This window comes from Herpailurus yagouaroundi, unplaced genomic scaffold, assembly GCF_014898765.1.
Source record: "Herpailurus yagouaroundi ecotype Mexico unplaced genomic scaffold, PumYag 159, whole genome shotgun sequence".
Lineage (NCBI taxonomy): Eukaryota > Metazoa > Chordata > Mammalia > Carnivora > Felidae > Herpailurus > Herpailurus yagouaroundi.
The window spans coordinates 45,886,837-45,899,893 of record NW_024412400.1 but is presented as its reverse complement, the minus strand read 5'-3'; the positions used below and the strand labels follow the sequence as shown (position 1 = coordinate 45,899,893).

The window sequence follows — 13,057 nt, the reverse complement described above, 5'->3', positions numbered from 1 at the left end:
CTGTGTCTCCCTCTCTCTCTGCCCCTCCCCCGTTCATGCTCTGTCTCTCTCTGTCCCAAAAATAAATTAAAAACGTTGAAAAAAAAATTAAAAAAAAAAATGGAGAGGTGGGAGGGGTGCCTGGGTGCTCAGTTGGTTAAGTGTCCAACTTTGGCTAAGGCCAATCTCAAGATTCTGAGTTCGAGCCCCACATCTGGCTCTGTGCCAACAGCTGAGATCCTGGAACCTGCTTGGGATTCTCTCTGCCCCTCCCCCGCTTGTGCGAGCACAGTCGTGCAAGCTCTCTCCCTCAAAGAATAACATTAAAGAAACAAACAAACAAAAAAAACCTAACTTGTAACATTTGCCCATTTCCTTGGTGTAAATACTCCCATTATGCCAGAGTTCAAGTTACCAATATATGAACCAGCTAATCAAAGTCCTAACATTTTAATCATCAGTTGGTATGTGCCTGCTCCAGCACACCACACTGAATTTATACCTCAACAGTTGATGACAATTTAAGTTTATGATGCTCCTTCACATTTTTTTAAGGTTAATTTTTGAGAGACAGCACAAGCATAAGAGGGGCAGAGACAGTGCGGGGGGGATGGAGGATCTGAAGTGGGCTCTGCGGGGACAGCTGAGAGCCTGATGTGGGCTCAAACTCATGTACTTTGTGAGATGACCTGAGCCGAAGTTGGATGCTCAACCAACTGTGCCACCCAGGTGCCCCATGCTCCTTCACATTTAAAACAATGTACATGTACATGAGGGGTGCCTGGGTGGCTCAGTCAGTTCAGCGTCCCAATCTTGAATTGGGCTCAGGTCATGATCTCATGGTTTGTGAGATGGAACCCTGAGTCCGGCTGTGCAATGACAGCATGGGACCTGCTTGGGATTCATTCTTTCTCTCTCCTCGCATCTCTCTCTCAATAAACAAACTTAAAAAAAAAAAAAAAAATAGGAGCGTCTAGGTGGCTCAGTAGGTTAAGCATCCTACTTTGCTCAGGTCATGATCCTGTGGTTCATGAGTTCAAGTTCTGTCCCGGGCTCTGTGCTGTCAGTTCAGAGTCTGGAGCCTGCTTCAGATTCTGTGTCTCCCTCTTTCTCTGCCCCTCTTTTGCTCACACTCTGTCTTGCTCGCTCTCTTAAAAAGAAACAAACATTTTTTAAAAGTTTTAAATAAAAAATGAATTAATAAAACAATCTAGATGATTAGGGATTCTCCCCAACTCATAGGCGAGGAAAATGACACCACAATCCAAATCACACAGTTCAAGTGGTGGACAGAGCTGGAATGCTCACGCAAACAGCCCTAACCCCAACCTCACCACACTTTTGGTGGCATGAGATATGTGCATATATAAATCTACACCCTCCCAGACCCCTCTGCCTATGCATCAGCTGAAGGAGTTCTATCTTAGTTTGGAACCAACAACAAAGACCCACTCCTGTAAACCCAACCAAAGTTACCTAATTACTAAGTCATTTCCTCCAATGACAACAGCAGTACACACTTATCTTTATAGTTTGGAATAAATATTAGTACTAAAAGAAAATAATCACCTCTAATCCCATCCTTGAGAGATAACAACTGTTTGCCCGTGGGTGATAATCCTTCTATATTATGTAGATATAAATTTTTAGGTAGAAATCATGCTATTTTGTAATATAATGACATTTTTCTTTATTATGTAAATTTCCCAAAACACAGAAAGAGAATAATATAATGAACTTTCTTCTCACCATCGCCAGCTTCAGACATTATCTAAAGACAATTAGAAGTCAAGTGTTTTCATGTTCCCTTCTCAGGGAGGAATGTGTAGGAGGTAGACACCTCCCTCCACACTGCCCTTGGACTTCTTCCCTCCACGTGGCTTTCCCCACTCACACCCTGAGGTCAGCTTTTCCCCAGGCTAAGTCAACTAGCTCCTTTCACCGCTGCTCAGAGAATGCTGCTAACGAGAACTTTAATCGTGTTCATTCTTACAGACCCCTCCAACTTCTCTACTTCCTTCCTAGTCTGTCAAGGAGCCTCACAAGTGGGATTCAGAACTTCATTAAGGGAACGTGTGCGTTGGTCGTATAGTGGTGAGCATAGCTGCCTTCCAGAACTTCATTAAAGGATAAGTGCAGAAGAAATACATCACAATTCTTGGGAGTTTACACTTCCACTTACTCCCTCCTGCTTCTGCTTTGTTTTCATGTGTATATGCACACACCTACAAAAGGCACCTGCTCAACTACAATCCTAGGACTCTGTTCATCCTCATCCTCTCCTACCTAGTGCTCACCCAACACAGTTTGCCTTCCAGACCTCACTTTGTGGTCCTTGAACTTCACAGTGGCTGCACCAGAAATTAATGGTTTTACATGAGTCCCTAAAGAGCCCAGTTTAGAGTCCAGGCCCACAGTCAAACATAAAACTCCGCTGCCCCAAACAAGGTCAAAGAACATCCTCGTGGACAAAGCAAGACCTGCTCCCCTATGCCCCAGTTTAGCCAAGTGCACACAGGAGGGGGCTGTGGATACTTCAAGGGCAAGGCAGGGCATTCCACTCTGCTATAAACCGTGTACAGCAGATAGGAAACAAGCCTATGCTGGAAACCATGCTCATTAGAACAGAACTTTGGGGGTGGAGGAGGGTAGTGGCTAAACTCATTCTCACTATTTTCTATCAAAAGGTATTAATACTTCAAGTGGTATATTTGTCTAAAGATTCTAAGACATGAAATAGTAGGAAGCAGGTAGTAAATGAGGGGGTCTGGTTTACAACATTTTCTACAGATAAACACACAAACTAAAGCAACTGTTCTCAAACAATATACTTAGGAATCACCTGGAAAGCTTCTTTAAAATGCAAATTCCTAAGCTTCCTTCCCAGAAATTCTGACTCAGCAAGTCTTAGGTGGGGCATTATATCTGCATGTTTAACAAGCATCTTTGACGATTCTGCTGCAGGTGTTAGCAGACACTGAGAAATGACAGCCACATGGGTTCCTACTCTTTGGCCACAAAGTTTGGGTAGCAAAACTTCTGTAAGTAGCAGGAAGCAGCAGGGCCTCTGGCCCAGCATTTCCTACACTGATTCTGGCCTAAGAGTCTCATGAGACCAGAGTTAAACATACAGATATTCCTCCCAGAACACTGGTATTCAGGGAGGTCTATGATGGGGCCATGCAGGCAGCCAATTAATCTCAGGAGGAAGCTTTTCCCCTAACCTTCTCTTATGGTCCCCCAGGCAACTGGTCAACCTGTCCTCTCTTCCTAGGCAACTTCATCAACATCCTCCCTCTCATAGATTATAAAGAAACACATTTTCACCTCCCCTCACCCCCACCTCCCCAGCTGTCTTTACAATAACCATTTAATGTGTTTTAAGAGTTTTACATGCTAACAAGCAAGCAGGGTTTGCCAAAATAAAACAAGCATTGGGGCAGTTAGATGTTATAAATACAACTGCTTGTTAAGAGTTCTTTCTGGGGCGCCTGGGTGGCTCAGTCAGTTAAGCGTTTGACTTCGGCTCAGGTCATGATCTCACGGTCCATGAGCTCGAGCCCCGTGTCGGGCTCTGTGCTGACAGCTTGGAGTCTCAAGCCTGCTTCAGATTCTGTGTCTCCCTCTCTCTCTGCCCCTCCCCTGTTCATGCTCTGTCTCTCTCTGTCTCAAAAATAAATAAACGTTAAAAAAAAAAATTCTTTCTGCATTTTATTAATTTCTGCAAGAACTATTTACTAAGCACCTAGTCTAATGCCAGGCACTATGCAGCTCAAAACTGTAAACATCACAGACAAGACTCCAGTCTCATGCAGTCTACTTCTCATGTGGAAGACCATGGAGAAAATCAGCAACCATTTCAGACAGTAACCAGCACTGCAAAACCTATTAACACAAGATAATGGGCTAGCAAGGATGAGCAAAGATGGGTTACAAGGAGGGAGTCTCTAAGAGCCAAATGACAGGAAACACGATTGCAGGGGCAGTCAGGGACAGGAACATAGACACAAAAGACTTGAGCCTGTTGGAAGGAGAGAGCCCACACATGTGGTCCCACTGCACGGCCAAGGGGAGAATGAGCAAGTCAGGAAGGGGTGACTCAAAGCCTAGAGGCCAGATCTCAAAGGGCAGGGTCTTATGGATATTATAAATACACTGGAAGTCCTGGGATCCTTTAAAAAGGGAGAGGTAATCCCAATAGTAGTGGCCTGAACTGTGCACCACGTGCCAGACATGGTTCAAATCTCATTTTATCTTTCCAACAATCCCATGTAGTAGGAACAAACATGAAACCCATTCCACAAATGAGACTGGAGTCAAAAAGGTAGTAAGTGACAAAGCCAGAACTCAAAGCCAGGTGGTTTAGCTACCGGCAGTGGTTGCAGAAGTGAGCAAGGACCAGATGGTAGGGCCTTGAAGGCCTAGGTAAGGAATCTGTGTTTTATTCCAAGCGTAATGGAAAGCCATTGGAGGGGGACTGAGACTTCCTGACTTGTCTTTGATGTACGAAAGGACACAACTTCTGAGAAAAGCCCACCAGACCCCGGCTGAGCCGGCTGCTAAACCAAACTCCCGCAACGTTAGCCATACCAGATGCCTAGTCCTGCCCTACCTGCATCAGGCAGAACTCTTTAGCCTCTGCAGAAGTGGATGTCATCGCTCTGGGTCAGGGTCCAGAGCGGGGACTGGACCAGCAGCCATCAGATCACCAGGCATCTTGTTGAGCCCTGGCTCAGAACTACAGGATCGGAAAAACCCAGCCATCAGTTTGTAACAAGCCCCTACAGGTGATCAGGAGAGGTCAAGTTTGAGAACAGCTGTTCTGGGCTATCCACATGCAGACACCACCCACCACCCACCTTCGTTAACTCCCTGCTCCTTCCCCAAGTTTTACAGTACTTCTCCTTGGGCAGTCTCTGCACTGCACACCAGACCGTTCCCACCGCACCCCAATCTCCCCTGCCGGGGGGGGGGGGGGGGGTGGTTGGCACTCTACGGGTCTTCATGCCTGGAAATCTCACGACTGACCCAAACTGTTTTTCTCACTAATTTGACTTCCTGAAAACACTATTCAGCTGTTTCGGCCTCTTCCACCCCAGGGTAAACTCCTCTTCCTTCCTACTTCTAGGGTTTAATTTAGCTTTCAGCCTTGTCACCCCCAAGGTTAGGAGTCAAGGATAATTTCTCCGTTAAACTAGACTGTCCCTAACACCCCTCAATCACCAGATTTCCTCTTTTTATTCATTCATTCCCACTTTCATTCATACATTCCAAGAATGCATGCCCTCAGGATCCGAGGATCCTACACTAGGTGCCAGGTACTTTAGTGATGCTTAAAAGAGCCCTCATCCGTGCCCTCAAGAAATTGACCCTTTAGTGGGGAATGGCAGCATACAAATAAATGCAAAATTACAAACTACATGCTTATACCAAAAAGGCCTCTGAGAAGGTCACTGGGCTGAGACCTGAAAAATGAAGAAGAGGCAGACTCTGACCGTATTTGGGTGTCAAATCTATGCCGGACTCTAGTCTAAATTCTTTACGTGCCATTACCCATGTCATCTTCCAACAGCACTATGGAGTAGACAGCATATTCGCATCCCCACTCTACAAGAGGGGATATTGAGGCATGGGGAGAATATGGAGTCTGTAAATAGCAGAGCCAGGTTTCAAACCCAGCCAGACGGGCTCCAGAGCCTACCCTCCTAACCACAGGCTAAAGTGAGAAGAGCAGGGAGGAAGGGGGGGGGGGGGGTGGAGGTTAGGAATGGATGGGCAGACAAGTGTCCAGGCAGACCGATCACCGTGTGTATGAGCCCAGGAGCAGAGAAAAGTCAGCCTGAAGCAGAAAGGAAGTCAAGCATATTAGTGAAACTTGGGAGCAGATGGATTGGAAATATATTTGGAAACTGGACCAGACAAGATGTCCTGATAGATGAGTTATGGAGGATAAGGAAGAAAGGGAAATCAAGGATGACTCTCAGTTTTCCGATTCTGTCTCAAGGCTTGAGGACAATCGGTTTCCAAAAGACAAAGTACTATAACACAACACAGAATAAACTCCTGTGGAGTGCTGATGCACAGGCAAGCTCTCAATCAAGCAGGTGAAAGCCTCCAGCTGTCCCCACCCGACCCTCCTTCTCCTTAGGGGACCTTCATTCAAGGGTTCCATCCTATCTCCCAGGAGCTGTTCTCTAGAACACTACCACCACTCGTTAACAATAATAAAAGTTACAGCTATAGTAATGAGAATAGCTTCCACCAGGAGGAGGGTTTTTCTCACACAAATGTAGCCAGGGTTTTGAAGGTTTTCTGAATAGAACAATTATACTAATTTACAAATGAGAAGTTATGCAACTTGCCCAAGGCCACACAACTGCAAAGAGGCTGAACCGGAACCCAAATCCAGGTCTGCCCAAGTTGGAAGCCCATACTTCCTTCATTAAATCAGCACTTCCCACAGCGTGGCACACATATCTCTGATGGAACACAACAACGGTCTTAAATGCAGAGATAAACTTTTAGAAGTTTCAATAGTCATAAGGCTTGTTTTATTATGTACAATCATATATTGAATACCCAGCAAATAAAAATTTAATGTCTACATATAACAATTTGATCACAAATTTTGCATTATATATGTATATGCGAATCCATGGCTTCATGCGTATTGCTGCCTAGAAAACAAAAAAGTTTCTTAAAAATTAACTTAAAGAAAATATTAGAATAAAAGTACAGGTGATACAGGGATAGGGTAAAAATCTTGAGTCAGTACATAAGTAACTGCAGCCTATGAAACACTGTTCACCACACCACCACGCAAGAACAGCCAAGCACCTGTTCCATATTGTACTCAAATTTGGCTACAGTCACATGTAACTCTAACTCTGCTCCGGAGAGATGAAATATTGGCTGTCTTGGGGGAAAGGGAGTAGTATCAGAACCACACAATTTAGCATAAATCATTAACACAGTATCAGTCTTGACACAAGACTGGTTTGGTGGTCTCAAATCCTCTGCTTCTCTATCATACACCTTGATTAAGTCAGGCAAACCTTCTTGGGCCTCAGTTTCACTTTGTCAAAAGAAGTTACATAAAATAGACTCTAAGGTCACTTCCAGTTTTAGAATGCCATAAAATGTTGTAAAATCCTAAAATCCAAAATTTTATTTTTTCCAGAATCACAGGGCCCCAATCCTGAATGAGCACTGACCTGAGGAATAAACACTTAACACGCCCACGTGGCATCCCAGACCACCAGGCCGTAACTAGAGAGATGCTATTAATTACGCTGCCTTCTGGAAAATGTGGCAAGACATTAATTACAAGATGAGAAAGATCAGCCAATCAGTATTCCTGTCCCCACCAAGCTTTAAAAATTTCCTGGCACTGATCTTTTTTTAAGTTACTAATTTTCATTACAGTTGGCTCTTAGTGTCTGTTATTTGTAGTCCTTAACACTTAACTTTATTCCGGGTGGGAGGACCCCCAGGGAGAACAGGGAGCGCAAGAATCGGCCAGATCTCTTCAAACCATCCTTAGTGTTAAGCCTCAACTGAGAACCACCTGTAAAACCTTCCCAGCTTCAAACTGATTTACTCCAAAGATTCTCAAACATACTTAATGTGCTTATGCCTCTAAAAGGAATTGCCACTCCTTATTTTTCAGAAACATTAACAGAAGTTTAACCAGAGCAAGCATTCTTCCTTTATTACTGAAATAGATACATTTATCAAAAAGGAAGTCTTAAGGACCCCTCCTCGCCTTCTTTACAAAGCTGCTTCTGTGATGTCAGTGGGCCTCCAAACTTTTAATAGAGAGTTTTCAGATTCCCAGAAAGAAGTTCTGCAATGTGCTCACTTCGTTTTTAGCCGAAGAAAACAGAGGATGGGGTGGGCTGCAGCTGGCAAAGTCAGAAAGCACAGCTGGGTAGCAGGTGATCTTTAAAAAGAAAAAAGAAAAAAAAAAAAAAAAAAAAAAGGCAAATCCCTGGGCAAATTGTGTAGCCAAGGGTGATCATTATAACCGGAGAGTTGTTACATAATTACTTGTTAACTACTGACAAACACATAAATGGTTATAAAACGTCATGGTTACTCTAGACATTGAAGCTACTGTACCTAAGGCAAGAGTCAAGGTTTCTCCAATTGCGTTCAAATAAATAAGAAATCCCCGGGACATATTTCCCTTCCAAGGTAACCCGTCTGCTTTTACGTATACAAAACAGCCTCCAGCAATTAAACCAATCGCCTCTAGGGACGAAAATCAGGTTCCCCTTGATATTGATTTTTTAAAGGGAAAAGAGGATACAGAAAGAAGTACGTTCAAAGAGCTAAATATTTATCACCTCGATAAATATGACTTCCACTCCCAAGTGGAAAATTTGAACAGAAAAGGTCTCCCCCTCCCGCGCCCCCCCCCCCACCGTCCCTGCTCAGCTGGCGCAAAACGTAAGACCTGTGTCGGATGCGCTGCATTCCAACATTTTTCAAAAAGTTTACGCGGATTTACCGAAGCAGCGGGGAGAAAAATAAAGCAGGCAGAAGCGGAGGAGAGCAAGCAAGAGGGTTTCGGCAAGGAGGAACCCGGTGAAGCACCCAGCGGCGCCGTGCAAGGCCCGATAACCGGGAAGCGACCCGGCACCCGGAGAGCGAGCGCCCCAGTGGAGCGCAGCGACTGACAGCCGCTGGGTCTCCGCCGCCCGGGGTCCCCCCAGCCCCTCAGCCCGGCCCCCGCCGCCCGCCCCCCCTCCCCAGCCCTCCCCCCGCAGCGCCGGCGATGCCCGCTGGGCCAACTTGGCCCCGGGTCAGCGCTGCGGAGCACGGCCCCAGTTGCGGGGGAGGCCGCCGGCGCCTTTACCTCCTTCTGCTTGGGGTCCTGCGGGTAGACGTCGGGCGGCCCGAGCCGGGGGCGTTTCAGCGGTCTCTGCTCATAGCTGAGAAGCCCGAAGGCGGCCATGATCTCTCATGTTAACCGGCGAAATGAATGAGAGTTGGAGCTGGAGCAGCCGCCTCTGAGCACCAGGGAGCAGCACTTTGCAGACAGACTCCCTCTCTCCCCCTCCTCGCTCGCTCGCTGTGGCGCTGCAGGCAGGAATAAAGCAGGTTGGATGCTGCCGCTGCCCGGCACGCAGACACGCACTGATGGGGGCAGTCTTCGGCAGGCACCCGGCTGCGCTTCAGCCCCGGGACGCACTGCTCCGGTGGCGGCGGCGGAGCGGCTGGAGGTCCGCCCGGGTCTCCCGCGGCGCCTGCCTCCCGCCGCCCCCCCCCCCCACCCTGTCCCCAGGGGGAGGAGCAGCTGATGGGAACGTGTGACTTTTTTCACCAATGGACCCAAACCCACCCCAGCCGGACAAGGGGTGGGAGGTGGGGGAAGGGCACGGGGGAAAAAAAAAAAAAACTTTTCTTGGCGCCCAGGCGGGTGGCTCGAGTGCTCGCCCAACGTGAGGATGGCCCTCCAGCCCCGGGAAGAGACTGCGGAGAAGCCCGCCCCCGCCCCTCTTCCACGGCAGGGATCCTTCCCGCGCCGCTACGCGCCCCGCAGACCCCACCACCTGGGCGCGGACCCGGCCGGGGCGGGGGGAGAGAGGCCTGGAGGGTTGGGGGAGGCAGGGATGCGGACTGGGGTAAGCGGCCGGTGCCTCCTAGACGCCTGCCGGGCTCCGGTGGCGCATCCGAGGCTCTGGTCCCCTCGGCGGCTCCGGGCAGACGCCGAGGCGCGCTGCTGGCGGTCGCGGCGGCTGGAGGGGGCCGTGCTCACGGTGGCGCGGGGCCGATTTAACCCTTTGCTGCCCCTCTAGGGGCTGGGGAAAAGGGGGAAGGAGGGAGGGCTGTGAGCGCCGACGGGGGCAGCCAGCCCGCGGGCGTCTCGGGCTCCTCCAGCCCGCCGCCACCCCCCGGCCGCAGCTCCTCCTCCCACCCACCCCACCCCCAACAGTTTACCTGTTGGTCCCCGGCTAGTGGGCAGGGGCCGGCGGCGGCGGCACTCCGGCGGCCACAGCCTCCATGATTCGGGCTGGGATGGGGGGACTGGACTGGTTTTTATTTGTGAGATATCAGTCTCGTCCTGGCGAGCTCCGGGGACGCCGCGAAGTTTGCCACGGTCTGGGGGCGGCGGGCGACGCCGGCTCGCCGCCGCCGGCGTTCTCGCCCCCACGGCCCGGGAGCGCGAGCTTCCGAGTTGGCGGACGGCGGCGCGGCGGCCGCACTGAGCATGCCCAGCTCGGCGGCCGGACCGCGGAGGAGTTGGCTGCGAGCGCGCTCCGATCCGCCTCTCCGGGTTTTCGCAGCCGCAGAGCGCGCAGCCCGCGGGCCCCGGAGCCGGGGTTGGTCCTGGGGTGAAACTGGGCTAGGGAGGGGGTGCCCGCAGGACCCCTCTCCCGGCCGTGGGCCGCGCGGTCCGCCACGACCTCTCCCCGGGGTCGCTGTCCCCGTGGCCTGGGCCGGAAACCTCACCTGCGCCGGGCGTGTGGAGGGAGGGAGGCGATCCTCCAGGGGAGACCTTGGTCATCCAACCCGCCCGCGCTCCCCGCTCGCTTCGGGGCGTGGGCACGGAGATGCTGGGCCACCTGCCGCGAGCACTGCGAGACCGGAGCCGCGGGGGCGGGCCCGGCCGGTCCCGAGGGACCCCGCGGGAGGCGCGCCCGGAGGATGTGCCGGCACTTGTCCAAGAATGATGGCTGCCATTTATGGAGCCCTCCCTTCGTGCCAGGATCTTGACAGTTTAAAGGTCTCTGATCCTTAAAGAAAAAAGCAAAACCTTGCAAGGTTTTACCGTACCCTTTTTGTAGATGGAGAAATTGAGTCAACGCAGTGAGGCCCGGTGACTTGTTCAAAGCCACAAAGCTATCTCCGCCTGATCCCAAGTTTCTGACCTGTTTCCCACGACTTGGGGTTGGAAGGACCAGGTTCCTGAAGTGCTCTTGCCTGCTTGTGTCACGTCCCCCACACCTCGGGGAATTTCCGGACTTCTGGTTCCATCTTCTATAAAATGGTATACGCGGAATCGAATCGAAAGCCTTGGTACAGCACCTGGCATATAGTGGGTGCTCAGGTGTTGCCCAAAAAATCCAAATAGCTACTTACCTCAGCTGACTTGAAGCAAAAGGGAAAGAAGAAAAGGTAGATGAGGGGATGGTATGTGGTAGAGGCTAGTTTCTCACTCCTGACCCCGATCTCGTAGCCCTTCTCGGCTCAGCCTAAGGTCAAGGCAGGCCTGTGGTTTTGGGCGTCTTTACTCAATGTGAGTGCGGACTTGTAGAGAACAGTTACCCTCCACCAGGAGGCATTTCTTGACCACTTTCTGCACCCTGCTCCAAGGGTCTTTCTTCCTAATACCCTGGGTGTAACTTCAAAGCTGAACTTGCCCTTGTGATGAAGGCATCTATCAATCTAACTTCCTTTCTTGAGAAACAGGACAGCTATCTAACTTTATTAGGAAAATCATCAAAGACACCAAAAAGCAGGAGAATTGGTATAATGAACCCCCAAGTACTCATCTCCCAGCTGTGACTGTTATCAAAGTTTTGCCATTTTTCCTCCATTTACCCCACCCCAACTCGTTGACATACAATAGAGAGAACCATGTCATTCATCCTTGCAACTTAGGAACACAGCAGGGAACACCACATGCAGGGCACTCAAAAAACAAAAACAAAAAAAATGTTTGTTGGCTGGTGGAATAGATGATAGTGAGTAGGTGGGTGGATGAGTAGGTATGTGGCTGGATACTCCCCAGTGCTACTTTAGGGATACCTTATGCTGATGTGCTCCCCTGACAGAAAATGTAACCTAAATTCCTCCCTTGCAATACCTAGGCAAGAGTCTCCACCTTGCCTCCACAGAGGAAAAACTTTTGAAGCGCTCAAAATTGTATCTAACCGTAAAGATTTTAAATTTTCTTTTTTTTTATTTTTTTATTTTTTTTTAACGTTTATTTATTTTTTTGGGACAGAGAGAGACAGAGCATGAACGGGGGAGGGGCAGAGAGAGAGGGAGACACAGAATCAGAAACAGGCTCCAGGCTCTGAGCCATCAGCCCAGAGCCCGACGCGGGGCTCGAAGTCACGGACCGCGAGATCGTGACCTGGCTGAAGTCGGACGCTTAACCGACTGCACCACCCAGGCGCCCCAATTTTTTAAAATTTTCTTAAATGTATGTTTAATTTTGAGAGCCAGCGAGCAGGGGAGGGGCAGAGAGAGGGGGATACACACAATCCAAAGCAGGCTCCAGGCTCTGAGCTGTCAGCACAGAGCCTCACAAGGGGCTCAAACTCCTGAGCTGTGAGATCATGACTTGAGCTGAAGTTGGATGCCTAACTGACTGAACTACCCAGGCTTCCCCTAAAGATTTTATTTTAAAGTCAAAATGTGTTAGTAATGTGTCCCAAGTGTTTGTGAAAAAGTGTCCTTGTCTCCCTAATTCCATTGTCTTGAGACAATCTGGCATGGACGGGGAAAAAAAAAAAAGCTTTAATGCACTGAGACACTAACTCAAAAATCATTCTTTCACTACATGGACTTCCCATGGGCATTTTGGCTCCATCATCCTGGCACTTGTGTTCTTCATGATCCAGCCCCACCCACCAATCCAGTTTTTCCTCCTTCATCCCTCACCCCAGTTAGTCCTCATTCCTATTTCTAAGCATGGAATTCCCAGGGGCTTCAGTTTCCAATAGCCCCCTGGGGACAGTCCTTACAGTCCAGGCTCCTGTATGAAGCTCAGTCCAAACTCTTGAGGCACAGGATGATCCTTCGGTCCTGTCAGGGCCCTCAGCACTTAATTCTCATTTTAATAGCTCATCATTTACTGCCACACACTTAGATATGTCACAGAATCGTCTTGTTCTCCCATCCCCACCTTATCCTCTTGCTCTCCTTCCACTCAAGTTAGTCTTTAAGCTAAGGCCAGTTAACATGGAAGCCACCGTGATCTACGCTGTGCATGAATTTCCCATCTTGGTCGTGTTTAATACAGCAGATAGACACGAATTCTTATTGAATAAGGTGAGTTTCATTTGCTTACTGTTCCAATAAGGGGCGTCTTATCTTTAATTGGCTAATGACCTCCTGGGCC

The 13,057-nt window shown here is 49.2% G+C and overlaps 1 protein-coding gene across 7 annotated transcripts in view; it reads right to left on the bottom strand.

The window, feature by feature from the left end:
• The window catches only part of MED12L (mediator complex subunit 12L), a 341,839-nt gene extending 331,655 nt beyond the window's left edge, over positions 1–10,184 (bottom strand). For 5 of the 7 annotated variants that reach the window (XM_040480492.1, XM_040480491.1, XM_040480494.1 and 2 more), the window contains exons 1-2: positions 9,925–10,184; positions 8,840–9,063 (exon numbers count right to left, since the gene is read on the bottom strand). In XM_040480492.1, the coding sequence (XP_040336426.1) occupies positions 8,840–8,938 (99 nt within the window). In that variant the 5' untranslated portion in view covers positions 8,939–9,063; positions 9,925–10,184. Of the gene's footprint in view, positions 1–8,839; positions 9,064–9,924 lie in introns of those variants that run through there. The other 2 variants (XM_040480493.1, XM_040480496.1) reach the window with 1 other exon arrangement.
• Between the last annotated feature and the right edge of the window lie 2,873 nt (positions 10,185–13,057).